The sequence below is a fragment of the Belonocnema kinseyi genome, chromosome 4 (assembly GCF_010883055.1).
Source record: "Belonocnema kinseyi isolate 2016_QV_RU_SX_M_011 chromosome 4, B_treatae_v1, whole genome shotgun sequence".
In the NCBI taxonomy this organism is placed as follows: domain Eukaryota; kingdom Metazoa; phylum Arthropoda; class Insecta; order Hymenoptera; family Cynipidae; genus Belonocnema; species Belonocnema kinseyi.
This window is the reverse complement of record NC_046660.1, coordinates 74,058,378-74,073,938: the sequence shown is the minus strand read 5'-3', so window position 1 is coordinate 74,073,938 and position 15,561 is coordinate 74,058,378. Positions and strand designations below refer to the sequence as shown.

The 15,561-nt window shown below is 30.7% G+C and overlaps 1 protein-coding gene across 2 annotated transcripts in view; it reads left to right on the top strand.

The window, feature by feature from the left end:
• Positions 1-15,561, top strand: part of LOC117171815 — a 432,578-nt gene that overhangs the window by 277,510 nt on the left and 139,507 nt on the right. For both annotated transcript variants that reach the window (XM_033359445.1, XM_033359444.1), the window contains exon 3: positions 9,986-10,121. In XM_033359445.1, the coding sequence (XP_033215336.1) occupies positions 9,986-10,121 (136 nt within the window). The remainder of the gene's footprint in view (positions 1-9,985; positions 10,122-15,561) is intronic.

Here is a 15,561-nt window from a genome sequence, read left to right as displayed (position 1 = left end):
AAAATTCGAAAATTTTTTCTAAAGCCTCCAGGGGACTTCGTTTTCGCACGAAAAAATTTTATGTGCCCTTATTGCATCCGGACCCACAATTGAAATCAGTTTGGGATCGAAAAGATCCATTTGGGGACCCTTGTGGAGTTTTTCGACATTTTTGGCAACTTAAAATTTCGGTAATTATACAATTTCAGGAATTTAATAATATTGATGATTTTAAATTTCAGCATTTTTCCAATTTCGTTAACTTTCACTTTCGGAATACATATTCCGATTTTGTTAAAAACACAATTTTGGCAGTATTATTTTTTGAAGCTCTTCTATTTCTGTAATTATGTACACCTCTGGTATTTTTCAAAATTCTGGATTTTTCAGCAAAATGATCTCATCCCAGAATTTTAACAGAATTAAAGTATTTTTAATAGTTCTCAGTAGATTTCAACGAATTTTTAAGATTTCAAATATTTTCAAGCGTTTAGTGTATTTCAAACGATTTTAATTGGATTTCGTTATTTTTGAAAGAATACTGAAAGAGTTTACAGATTTAACTTGTTTTGTAGGATTGTACTCGCTTTTATGTGATTACTGATTTCATCAGATTTAAAGGATTTTATTAATTTTCAAAAGATTGTACACGATTTTAAAGAGAATAAAATTTTTTTTTAATTCGAAGTAATTTAACGATATTCCAAAATTTGTAGGTGCTTTTCAAAGTTTTTGAATTATTTTCAGAAATTTCAAAGAATTTTTAAATAATATACACGATACAAAATGGTATTCAAAATATTTTAGTGAATGTCAGCGGATTATAGAAATTAATTAACTTTGAATAATTAACGGTCTCGAGACCGTTAGGAACTACATTAAATTTCAGGGAACTTCTAAGAGAGTTCTAAAGATTTTTGCGTGTTTCAAGGGATGTCATAATATTTGAGGGATTCTTCGAATTTCAAAAGAAAGTATAGTATTTTGTGGTATTTTTAAGTATTTTAAGAACTTTGAAAGCTTTCACGGTGTTTAAAAAGATTGACGAGTTGTCCAGGAATTTGTAGAGTCTTAACAGCTTGGAGAGCAAATATATTTTATGATTAAAAATAAGATTTTAAATAACTGTTTATTTCTAAAAAATCTTTTAACACGTAAATTTGAGCTTAAATTAGATTTTAGGATAGAATGTCAGTTTGGTTTTAGGGTTACATAAATATAATTTTTCAAAAATGCTTGAGGAAATTTGAAGATATTTTGGAAGATTTCGGATATGTACTACTAAAGAATCTAGAAAATTGATAAAACTTATTTTGCATTCTTTTACGAAATTTTAGGAAAAAATTTGAGTCAGTTCAAAAGATATTTTAAGGGTCGCGGGAAATAAGAGCGTAGATTCCAAATTTTGGAAATACGTTTTATTGGCCTCAACTAATTTGTTTGGTCTAAGTCATTTTTCTGCAGAAGATTACGGTCCATTTTGATTTAGAAATCAGTGAAAATCCATGTTGGGTAATTTTTTGTCAAAAGCGATTACTAATTTATGCCTGTTCTTTTCACGATTAAATAGAGCTAAGTACCTCGATAGCTCAAAGTGAGCCGAGCTTTTTTTTGTACATCGTCTTCCCGGAGGATCTGATTAAAATGTTCAATATTTGATCAAATCCTAATTTTTGGTCTCTGTTCAAAAAAATCTAAAGATGAAATAAATATGTTTCCAAAACGTAATTTTTAGATAACTGAAAACAAATAGCACCTTCCTATTATAAATCCCGATAGCTGACCATAACATTTCCACAAATTCAGTAATATTTTTTTGATTATTCTTATTAACTAAGAAAGTAATGCCATCGAAAAGGAGAAAAATAATACATTTTGCTTGACTCAACCCACACATTAGCAAGATAAATAATTGCCACAAAGTAAGCTCCTTGTCATTAGGAATCGTCTATTAATCTCGTGAACGAATAAAAGAAAGGAAAGTTTCTCTAGAAAAATCACGGAGGATCACCTGAAGGTCGAATAAAATTTCTTGCATTCACTAAAAATTTTCACACTTGAATTTCGTGATTAGGATTTAAAACTTCTCTAACCGAGAATCAGTAAGGTGAATGAGAAAAGTAATGTGAAATAATTATTGATTTTTAACTACTTTTAAAAACCTCCTACATTGTGCAAAGTAGTTTTTTCATCCATTTGAGGATCAATATTTTCAACTTTCCATTTTCCGGGAAATGCAGTCTTGAAGACTTCAGAAATTAAAATAATTTTAATTATTGTTTATAAAAACCGTTTTCAGTTGATCAGCTGTAAATATAAATAAATTGATGATTTTTAAAACTGAACTGTAGTTCGAGTATTAAAAATTGAACAATAATTGATTTTATAAGATGATTTACATTCTGTTAAAAATGAAGTAATTTATAGGTTTTAACTTTGAAAACTGAACTGCTTCAATTTAAAACCTTAATTTTTTTAGTCTAAAATGATCCATTTTGAACCCTTTTAATTTGTGATTTTTTAATTATTAAGATTATTTGACTATTTATTCAAAATAAGCATTTAGAAACGAGATAATCAAAACCATACATTATGAAACTAAATTGGTTGAAAGAGCAAGCCTTGGATAGTTAAAATTTCAGGGTGCTAAATTTAATATTTAAGCCTTGCAATTTTAATTGTACCATTTGGAAAAAACTTATTTTTTAGTAAAATTGTTGGATTTAAATGTTCAATTTTTTTTTAGTCGAAGGAGAAACTTTCTTATTTTTTACTTATTTAATGAGTTAGTGGCTGGATAATTTCGTAACTTTAATATTTTTATTGATTTTAAAAGGATAAATTTTTTTTAAATTTTTGTTGAATTTTCAGAAGGAAATCTTATATTTATAAAACTGGTCGAGTTGGAAAGTAGAAATTTTAGTTTTCAATATTCTATGAATTGGAAGGAGGATAATTTTTTAAAGAGATATTTCTATTGAAATGGAAAGGAGGCAATTTTGGATTTTATTTTTTTAAGAGTTGGAAGAGGCCTTTTTTATCATTTTTATTGAGTTGTACGAGATTAAATTTATGTTAGTTGTTTACATTCTTAATTGGAAAAGGCTATGTTTTATTTTCTAACATTTTTTTTAATTAAACGGAAAAATGTTATATTTTCAATTAATTTCTTTCTGAATTTGAAGAACAACATTTTTTATTTTGACCATTTTTATTAAGCTGGATGGGTTTCCACCCATCCAGCTTAATAAACATTTTTGAATTGTAAGATGGAAATTTATTCATTTTAACGATTTTTATAGGGTTGAAAGGGAGTAAAGTTTGGTTTCTAATTTTTTGTTTTCAAATTATGAATCGAAAGAGGACATTTTTTTATTTACAAAATTTTTATAGATTTGAAAGCATTTTTTTAGCATTTTTAGTGAGTGGAAGAGGGTTAAAAGAAATGGAATTTAATTTTTTTAATTTTAAGCTTTAATTTTTAAAATTAAATTTTAAATAGTTTCACTTTGTGTTCTTCAATTTGCAGTTTATTTTTGATCACTTGAAATGATAAATTTTTAAGTTTTTAAGGATAGAATTTTTTAATCTCAACGGCCGTAGACAATTTTTGTGAACCAGGAAAAACCCGGGATCTTTTTTCCTCGATAAAAGCGGTTACTCTGGAAGAAGTTTCACATGCTTCATATCAAATAAAGTCGTTAAAAAGGGCACCCTCTGACAGAAGTAAAAAACTAAAAATATGAAAAATGTCAAAGTTATAAAAACAAGAAGTCAGTTCAGCGAAGCGAAAAGGAAATATTACTTTTTTGGCTTCTAGTTCTAGGAGTACGGAAACATGTGATTTCCGTTAAAACTCGAGGTCGTAAAATTTAATCGATTCCAATACTTTCGCACCTCGGCTTGCATTGAATCCATTTAGTACCAATGCAAATGTCGAAACTGTGTAGATCGTAGGTGATAACAATTTGAAAAAGAAAGGATATTTTTCTTTTCTGAAGCTGTTCATTTTTATTGTAGTCATAGAAAACCATGCAGAGGGGCAAATTCAAACTGAAGCGCGGTGAATGTGCACGAGGAAACTTTAATAAATCAAGTATGTTTTTCACACAAATTCTGAAATTGCAATTTTTCATGTTCTCTGAACCGAAAACCTTCGTGTAATTGGACAGTTAACCCGTTTAATCATGTGTTTTCCATCAATGTATCGAATTTGATATACCGCGGGTGGCATAACGTGAAGTCATTTATTCTATCCACATTCTCTGATTGCTTTTCCATGAGAAATACGAGAAACATTCGCTCTCTTTCATATCCGTGTATTCAAAATATCATTTTACGAGAACAAGTGAAACACTTTGTTTTATAAGAACAGTTTCCTGCAAATTGGTTTCAGATCGATTTTGCTATTCATATTCAAATGGGATTCATCCCAGAATGCATTCCGTTTCAAAAAATAAATTTGATCAAATACTTGAAGGTAATTGATTTTGAATGTCGAATTATTTATTTTGAGAAATTCCGAATCAATGGCCAAGCTTCCTATTTTGAAATGTATTTCAATAGAAAAATGTCTCTATTATCAAAATGTTATTTCTTTCTAAAAGTATTTGTTATATTTAGCTAGATACCTTATATTTTATAGATCAGACCTAAGTTGTACTGAAATTTTTTTTACCCCGCAAACTACACAGACTTGAAATTTTTTGTATACAGGATTTTTATGGGGTTGTCATAACTTCCCATAAGAATTGGCGAATAAAACTTGAGATTAAAAAAAAACGTGTAATATTAATTTTATACACGTTTTAGGTCGGATATTACATCACAATAAATTCGAGAAACATCACCCATTAAGGAAAGTGTTTAAATTCATTTTAAGGTTTGGTTGATCACCCCATCATGATTCAAGCAGGATGCCTCCTCTGTCTAATAAAGAATTTGGATTTCTTTGAATTATCCTTTTGAATTTCGTTAGACATTAAATCAAGAAAAGCGACATTTCCCGGAAAACAAAAATTCAAAAGACTTATTAATTAGGCTATTGGGTTAATAAATAACTTTAAAACAAGTGCAGGCAGCGTACTCTACCATAAAGAGTTTTAAAATCAATTTAAAGGTTTATTTTAGCATCTCTCCCTACTAGTAAAAGGGTTTGCATTTATTTTAAAGGTATTTTCAAGACTTCTTACATTCAATCAAGGAAATCGACATTTCTGAAAAACTGAGACCATAGAAATTTTGTTTATTAATATATGAGCCATGTAAATGACTTTAAAATAATTGCAAGAAGTTTTTTACTAGCAAAGGTGTTTTAACTTATCTTAAGTGGTATTAAAATAACCTTCTAAAAATACATTGTAAAGAGATTTTCCACCCTAATTCTTTACTATAAAAATCTCCTTTGAATTTGCTTGTTGGGAAATGTTGACTTCCTTGGTCGAATTTTAAAGGGTTGTTCAAACCCTTAAAATAATTTTTAGGACATTTTCAGATGACCCTAATATTTTAATCAAAAAATCTTACATGGTTTTAATTTTTTGGAAATATCAATTTCCTTGCTTGAATGTTATAAGAATGTTTAACAAACCTTACAGTGAATAATTTGTGTATTAATTTCAATTATTTTAACAATTTTCCTAGTATGGGTCGCTTCCTGTATTGATTTTGAAGTTATTTTATAACCCAATAGTTGAAAAATAACATCTTGTCGTTGTTATTGCCATAAAATGTTAATTTTTTTACTGCAAACATTTGAAAATGTTAAAACAACCCCGTAGATAATGTTGACAACTTTTCCTGCTAGGAAATGATTTCCAAATTGATTTTGAAGATATTTTCCAACCCAGAAAATCTTAGAAGACCCCAGATACTAAAACAACCCTTAAAATAAATACGAACACTTTCTCTGACAAAAGACGCATCCTACTCATATTTTGAAGTAATTCCTTAACAATATTTGACTGGAAAAATCTTCTGTGGTGTTATTCTTTTTAATGTCGATTACTTTGCTTAAATATTTATGGAATTATATGAATTACGACAGGTCTGTTTATGAGGTCCGTAATAGAAATAGAGCCATAACATTTTGAATAGTTAATCAACCTTTTTAAATATTTTTTTGCAGAAATGAAAAGATCATATACAAATTAGCCAAAAACAACAAAAATCTATAAATTTTATTAGAAATCGCAATACACGCGATAAAGATTTGAGCAGCTTTTAACGATTTTCTCAGCTTCGTTCAATTTGCAGTTAACGGTGTTCTTCTAAATCGCGGAAGTAATAATCAATATACAAAATCGTGAATCTATCAAGTTCTCGGATACAAAAGTTTTGTTTCAAAAGGTCTGATCTACAAAATTTAAGGGAAATAGCCACATCTAACAAAACATCTTCGAGAAGGACAATTTTAAATAATGAGCAAATTTTTCAGAAAATTTGAATCTAAAAAAAATTTAGATTTATTTTTCATCTAGTCAGAAATGACGCTAAGTGTTTTTTATTATTTGAAGAGTTAACTTGCTTGATAGTTTTAATTTTTATTTTCACAGATTATGGAATGGCATATACACTGATCGATAGTAACTAGCTCTGATAATAATGCAGATTTCTTTAATTACTCGTCTCATAAATTTAACACCTAGCTTTAGATAGCGCTAATTTCTGAAAAAGGATATTTCTCTCGATCTCTCTAATAGCCTAATGAGAAAGCATCCGACTGGCAATTTGGAAGTTCTGTGGTTTGATTCCGAGTGCAGCGTAGTGAGAAGATTTTTTCTCTGAAAAATGTAATTTAAAAAAATTTTCAATTTATTTTCCACCTTGTCCGAAAGGATGTTAAGTGTTTTTTATTACTTGAAGAGTCAACTTGATCGATTGTTTTAATTTCTATTTTCATAGATTTTGGAATGACATTTACACTGATCAATAGTAACTAGCTGTGATGATAATAGAGATTTCTTTCAACTATTGAACAAATTTTTAAATAAAAATACGTGTAAAAATGAGAAGCTTGGCTATTCATAACGTAAAAACTGTCTAATTTGTTGATGATTTGCTTTCGAACTATTGCTTTTCAGGTTCGAACTTAATAAAAAAATTTAATTAGACATTTTGACTAGAAACCATTGTCTGTACAACTAGTGCGCATTCTTTTACTCATATCGTAAAATATTAATTATTCTTGATTTTATATAAATGTAAACTCAATTTGGTAAATACGCCTGGGATACAATCTTTTTCAGTTACATTTTGTGACCTACGCTCGCGATGGGGAGGCAGAAATGAATTAAAACTGCAATCACTGAATTGTTGCTGGCATTCGTAAATGTTGCGAATTATTATTGTGCTCGTTCGTCGGCAAAACGAAACGAAACGAATACCGTCGTCATTGTCAACAGCAGTCATTCATTGGAGCAATCCACTTGACTGCGAGTAATCGCCGACCGATTTCGTATATTGTGTATATATATCCACTTGTCGCATTATTATTTTCGCACACGTACAATACGCAGCTTTAGTACATCGAATGAAACTGAAATGTTTGCCTGTTGTTTCAAAGGCCAAATAAACGATGTGCAAATTCACCTAGCCTTCATCGTCCACTCCATGCCCAGCTGGTATTTTAGCGATAACCGAGTGATTCGCATGGATCGGTAGCAACTTCTAACTACGGTTAACATTCATAAGCATTATGAGGATTTTCCCCTCCAAATTCAACAAAATTCTAATTTGAAACAGATAGAAAGTTGACTAATTTTTTAATTTGAGACCCAAAAACGTAGGATTAGATTGCTAAAATGTTTTAATTTTATAATAGTGTTCCTGTAACAGAACAAAGGCTAATAAAATTAGGCGTCTAATAAGCCCAAGTTGGAGACCAAATGTTAAGTTTACAAACATATATTGCAAAAAACAGGCAAATTACAATTTTTTCGAAAGTCAATAACTTTTAAAATAATAACAAAACTTGAAAAATCTTGATATTATTTTAAAGGTACGTATCAGTTCCTATCCTAACCGACCATATCTCATCATCCCCTCCATTTTCCACAACCTACTTCCCCTTCCCCTACCCTATTTTCCTTGCCCCCTCCTAATACTATCCTATATACGCCTATTCCTACCCTTTCTTTACACCCGCTCTTTCCCCTCACTTCTCTAGTTATCATATCTATTGGTTCAAAAGTGAAAATGATTTTTTTATACAAAGTTTTTGCTAATGAACAATAATAATAAATCACAAATTAAAAAAAGACTTTGCTCAATTTAGAATTTTTGAAAAATATACAAAAAATAAGACGTTTTTCCTTACACATGCATGCAAAATCCTTGTTTGACTACCGTTTGCAGATATAAAAAATGGGCGATTACGTGTAGTGACGATGAACGAAGTCCACAATATTGGTCGACAGAATGCACTTTTACTACTAGTGTCATTTTGCGTCGTAAAAGATTACTAAACAAATTAGTGGTGTTGGAAACGTTCTAGAATCTTAAAAGCACTCTAGAATCCAAAAAGCCACACTTTCCTATATGAGGAAAACATTTTGTTCACAAAAAATTTAACTTTTTAAAATGTTTGCATAATCAAGATAAAAAAACTTACTTTTTTGCACATTTTCAAAAAAATCGAAATCAGACAGAAAAATCTGTTTCGATATCTTTCCACATTGCGGGTATTAAAAATACAAGAACATTACATCATTTAAAAGACTCTTTACAAATTCTTTTGAATATTCTTCAATTTTCTAGACTCGTTTAGAATTTTATTATACGTTTTTTATTACTAAAATTTGTAAAAAGTTCTGGAATGTTAGATTGTTCGGGATTAGTTTAAATCGTTGAAGCTTTCAAATATTAATATGGTCATTGAAAAATTATACTAAAGTAAGTGAAAGGTTTTATAAAAGTGTTTAATGTATTCTTGAAGAATCTCGAGTTTTGTAGACTACTCTAACTTATTAAGAATATTTCTGTAATTATTTAGAATTTGATAAAACGTTATTTCCTTTTAAAAAATTAAAAATTTTCTTACATATTCTGCTTTTTTAGTAATCTGGTGCATAGTGAAATGTTTCATAATACTACGGCATTGACAAATATTGAATCTAGTAAGTTGTCCTTGAATTTCTAGTGAGACTTAACGTTAGAATCATAATAATTTAGAATTTTTTTAGTTATTTGATCATTTTTCTAGTCCAGATTAATTAAATTAAAACAAAAATTCATTTTTCAAAGATAATACAGATGTAAATCAAGTTTTCAACATAATCTGTATTCAAACGACTTTCAGGTTTCCCAAGAATAAAACCAAGAAGAAAATCGAACCGGATGTTTTCAATTAAAATGAAAACAAGTCCACTAATTCTAGAGAGGCTTTTTTTCTTTTTCTGAAGTAATTTCTACTTTTCCAACTACATTTTCCTGTTTCCTTTCACGGCTTTAGCGGCTTTCATGAATATTAAAATGAGCATTAAGATCCTCAAAACGAGATGCAATGCCTAGCGATACTTTAAATAAACTGTTTTCTTCAACCGCGCATACTTAATTAAAATCCACTCAATTACCTTAGATTTGAACGTAAAAGAAAGGCAATGCATTTTTTTCAAAAGAGCGATTTTCTTTTCCTAGCTCAGAACTCGCTTTTCTCTTTAAAGCTGTATTTACAGAATCCCCACTGTGTGCCTATCTGCTTCTCGTTGGCTTCTCTTATATTGATTTTCTAGTTAGGAAATCTGATAGTGGGTCCCGGGAGTCCTTTTGGTGTAAATTTGAAAATCGCGCTGACATACGAACCGTGAATGGTTACACAAGTATGATATTCCGAGATATTCAGTTTGAATTAAATGAAACGAAGAAAGAACAGATCGGTTGAGCTCACTGTTTACTTTATTTCTTTCCGATTTTCCCAGTCTCTGTTCAAGATCTTTTAGCCGAGCTCTGGAAGCATTCGAGTACGAACAGTTTCTCAATTACTCGTCTTTGAATTCTTACTTTTCAGCCTACTACCTCCAATGAGAGTCAAGTGGTGATCCGGAACGTCAGCTTCACTTTGAGTGGCAACTTCAGCTGCGAGGTCACCGCCGACGCACCATCATTCTCCACTGTAACTGTAGCAAAGAAGCTTATCGTAGTGTGTAAGTAGCTTTTTTACTTAACATATTGTAGACTAGAAATTTATGAATATAATAAGGTTGTTCTTGCTTGGCTCAAAAAAGAATCCGTTGTAGAATTAATACAAATTCTAGTAGTATTTTGATGTTTTAATAATTGGATGAAATCTGTAAGTTGGGATTAGTCATTTTAAAATTTATTTAAAAAATAAATTTGTCAAAGCATGTGCCACGCGACTGCAAAAAAGGATTTCGTGGCCTAATAATATGTCGATTCGGTCGTTCAAACCCCCCCCCCCCCTTATACCCATATCACTTCCCCTCTCATACCCGCTAGCAACGGTCAATAACAACCTTTAGGTAAGGCCCATCTCATCTCGTAACAATGTTGAATAAAATACCATAGAAACTATCAATACAGCTTCCTAGCAACGATCAATGCAACTTTCTAGCAAAAAACAATAACAACGTTTAGCAACGTTAAATATTAATCCTTAGCAAAGCCAGTAAAATCCACTACAAACGGCCAATAACAAACTCTCAGGAACTATCAATACCATTTCATATCAAGGAACAATAGCAACCTTTAGCAACGGTAAACATGAATTCTTAGCAACACTCAATAGCATTTCCTAGAAACGATCTGTTTAACTCCCTATCAACGGGCAATAGCCTTGCTTAGCAACGGACAATAACATTTTCTATAAACGAAAAATAACAATCTTTAGCAATTATAAATATAACTATCTAGGAACAGACAAGGCGAACCACTAGCAACGGTCTCATTACAACCCTTACCGACGGCTAATAACATCCCCTGGTAACGCACAATAACAATCCTTACAAACCGTCTATAACAACACGTTATAAACTGGCAATGACAACTCTTTGTTTGAGCGCGCCTAGGGCGAGAGACTGTTGAATCTCGCGCTTCGCGCTCGAAGATGTATTTATCTCGCGCTTCGCGCTCGATCTTTCTGTTTTCGCATATTCTTGCGCGAATCTTTTAAAATTAATAGTTAAAACATCCACCAGTGTAATTTTGTGATTGTGAATTCTTTTTGTTAAATAAGCTTAGCTCGAGAATTTCAGCGCGCCTACGGCACGCGACTGATGGCTATCGCACTCCGCGCTCGGTCTTTGCATTTCTCCTGCATTTGTGCACAGACCTTTTAAAATCAAAGGGCAATGGACCGACAACTTTAATTTTGTGATTGTGAACTCTCTTTTGTTAAAGCTCTTTCGGCTTTAACGAACACATTGTCATCACGTATCTTGTGCTTCGCACTCGATTTTGTCCAACGTGTAAACTTTTCTACATTATACGCAACACTTTTATATCAATTATGATACATTTTTTATGTAACTCTGCCTGGGATTACTTATTAAAAAATTGCAAAATAAAAAGCAAATTGTATTTATCATGATTATTTTTGTATTTGTTTCTTATTTTACTTTAAATTGTATTCTAACCTGCTCTGAAACATGTATCATTTCAATAAATGTATATCATTACAATTCATAATATGCATCAAAATTGAATCATACTAATTCTTATTTCCTTGCTTTTATAATTTTTTATATTTTTAACCTCGGTTTTTACTAATAAAGAAAAACTATTGTGCATCTGCATATGGTCTAATACAGGAACCTATATAGGGTCCTATATAAGATCCTTTGTCCTCTTTCGTCTGTTCTGTCCTTTTCCCAAAAATTTAATTTTTTTATTTTTAATCTTATTTTCTACGATTGAAATAAAATGTACTCGTCCTATGAAAAAGTGATTAATAATAAATGTATAGATCTTTTTAGGCGAACAACTTTTGTCTGTTAATTTTTGTTCGTTCTAAATTCGTTCTTCCAAAAAAATTTAATATTTTTATTTTGAATGTTATTTTTTAAGACTAAAGCAAAAACTACGTGTCCTATCAAAAATTATAGCTCTTTTTTTGAAAAACAAGTCTTGTCTAATTTTTTTCGTAGCTTGTGTTCTTAGTCCAAAAAGTTTTTAATTTTTATATTTTTAATGTTGTTTTTTACGACTAAGAAGAAAAACTACGCATCCTATCGCGAAGTGATTTATTACAAATTAGTAGGTCTTTCCAGGGCGCGAAATTTTAGCTTATTCATTTTTTTCGTATCTTGCATAGTTTGACCAAAAAATGGAATTTTTGGATTTTTCATTATTTTTGGTAAAATCAAATTTCAAATGTACAACTTTTCGACCAAATTAGAAAATTTGTTATGATATCTTTTTGTAGAAAAAAATTATGCTGATAAATTGGTTGAGTTTCTGAGTACTATGAATAGCCGTGCATAGAATTTTAAAATCTTGAAAAAATGTGGTTTCAACCATTTTTGGTACGATCAAATTTTGATTTTAAACTTTTCGGCCATTTTAAAAAAGTTGTTATAGTAATCTTGTAGGGCTTTTAAAAATCGACCTTTCAGTTTCTTGACTTTTTTCATAGCATGCGTTGTTTGGCTTAAAATATTAATTTTAGTTTATTTTTTTGGATTTTGAAAATTCTCTAACTCTGATAATTTTTTTTATAGGAAAAAGTCATAAGAATAAATTGTTGGAGTTTCTGAGTACTATGAATAACCGTAGATAGAATTTTGAAATCTTGATCAATTTTTCGAAAGTTATCGTGCCTACAGAATACAGACTACAGACAGACAAACACCTTCGTAAAAATCGTTTTTTCTGACTCAGTGAGTCTCAAAATGTGGAGATTTGATGAAAACCGACAAAGTGAAATTTTACATAAAACCAATACCTTCTCATTAGGATGAAAATGTAATAACAACCCTTAGCAACGGTCAATATAACTTTCTAGTAATTGTAATTAAAAACCCTTATCAGTGGTCAAGGACAATTATTAGCAATGGTCAATAACAACTGTTATTAACGGCTGATATTATCCCATAAAAACAGACAATAACAGCTCTCAGCAACGTCTGCGCATAACAATTTTTTGTCACTTATTTTATTGATACTCCGCCAGATTATAGTGCTATTGGACTTCTTTAAATTCTGTAAAGGTTGTGCAACTTGTATTATGGGTTGTCAAGATACAGGGACCTGAATTTTAGACGATTCACGCTGACCTCTAAATTTCAACTATACATAACTACTAATACATTTATCCAATTTCACTTTTTTGTTAGGTTTTTGGAAAGTTCTTTTAACGAGATTTACAATAAAAATAATCATTATAAAATCAAAAAATTATTTCACCTCAATTTTGTATTTTTCAACAAATTTTTTAGCTTTACTTCAAATGCGAAATTTTATATATTTTTTAACTAAGCTAGGAAAAATTTAGATTTTTTCTCTTGCAAAATATCCCAAAATAAAAATGGGATAGCAATTATTGCTTGCGTTGAATAGGGTCGTAAGAGCGCGGGTATCCAATACCAACTAATTGCAGCGCTGGTCGGCATACTGTACTGTGTTAGTGCCTCTAATACTTGATAACAATTATTTTTTTAAAATATTTTTCATATCCACGGCAAATTATACCGCCACTGGCGAGAACCTTAAAACTCGATTCTATTGGGAAAAGACTGTGCCGGGCATCTAAAAATACCATTAATTTTTTTAACCACTTTGTGAGGCAAAGGGAGTCACACCAAAAAGCAACCCCAAAACTTAAGAAGCAAAGAGAACACACATTTAAAAGCATTTCTAAATGTAGAAGACAAGTAGAGTCACTTAAAGAAAAACTTTAAGTTGTAAAATGCAAGGAGAATAACACGAAAACGCATCTGGAAATGTTGATTATTTTCATCGTTGATTATTTTCATAATATTTAGTTTTTTCTATCATAAAATCGTTTTCAAAATTCATATCAGAAAATGGCATAGAACCTATTGGCTAAGTTGTAGGAGATCATAAGAGCGCGGATGCCCTACGCCAACTATATAGTCACCGTCCTACCAGGCGCGTTGTAGTGTCTCAGTGATTATAATGCTTGATCAAAATGATTTTTATGTTTACCTGTAACTAACATTTTATTTTATTTTCACTTTTATGCAGCTGGAGAATAAGTTGGATATCTTATGAATGAAATTTTCAAACCGATTTTATTGTAGGAAAAGGATAGTTAATAATAAAATAATGAACGATTGTGGTATATGGTTCTCCTCGCCTGTTACATTTCGAAATGCTTTTTTTGTGATTCTCCTTGCTTTTCACATTTCGGGGTGCTTTCTCATGTGAGTCCGCTTGCTTCTCACGCTTTGAAGTTTTTTTTTGTATAAGTTCGCTCGCCTCTCACAATGATACTTACAAAAATGATTATTTTTAAATTGAATTTAATGTTAATTTTACTGTTCTCTTTGTAATCTTTTTGCGATCTTCCTGTGCAAGAAAATGTCCTGTGTGTAGATGGCGAATATTTTTTCAAAATCAGAGTCCATTCTAGAAAGGGTAAAAGAGAATGGAATTTTCGTATGCTCAGCTTAGTATTTACAGAATCGAACCGAGTTTTAAGGTTTTCACCAATGACGGTATTATTGTCTTTTTGAGGTTAAAAGTATTATAGAAAAATAAATTTTGTCAAGTAAAAGAACCACTAAGACATTACAGCACGTCTGGTAGCGCTGCGCCTAGTTGGCGCGAGGCACCCGCGCTCTTACGACCCCTTACAACTTAACTAATACTTCCCATCCCATTTTTGTATTTTGATATTTTTTTAAGATAAAAATTTATGCTTTTTTATAATTTATTTAAAAAATAAAGGTGAAATCATTTTTTATTATATAAAATTTATTTTGATTGTAAACATTGGTAAGAGACCTTTTGAAAACCCTCATAAAAAGCGAAATTGGATAACTATGTAGGAGTTACGTACAATTGAAAGTTAGCAGTTGGGAAAATCCGTTATACTAGGTGCACCCTGTTTACAGAATTAAAAAAGGGGCTGCTAGCACTACAATCTGGAGTAGTTTCATTGAGATGAGCCAGCAACAAAATTTTAGGCGGGGACAGTTGTCAAATTTTACACTAAATCAATAATAACCACTCTAAACTATAATCAATACAACTAGGCAGCAACTACCATATGAATAACAATCCTTTGTAATATTCACTAAGAACCTTTACCAACATTCAAGAACAATCCTCAGCAGCGGTTAATAACATCCTCTATCAACGGATCATAACAACTCTTAACAACAATCTATAACCACCCTTAGCAACGATCAATATAACTTCCCAGAAACTCTCAACAACAAACCTTATCAATGGGCAGTACAAATCAACCTTAGAAACTGAAAATAAATACCCTTACCAGCGGCTAAATGCATCCCCATATTAGGCTTTTATTTAAAATTACCATTTTTTTATATTTACCAAGTGTATACATATGAAACCAGTATTGCCATTTAGCGGCCAGTAGGCACACTTGTAGGCACTGTCGGAACTTACCATTTGTGCTAATTGGCGTATTGTCATCTG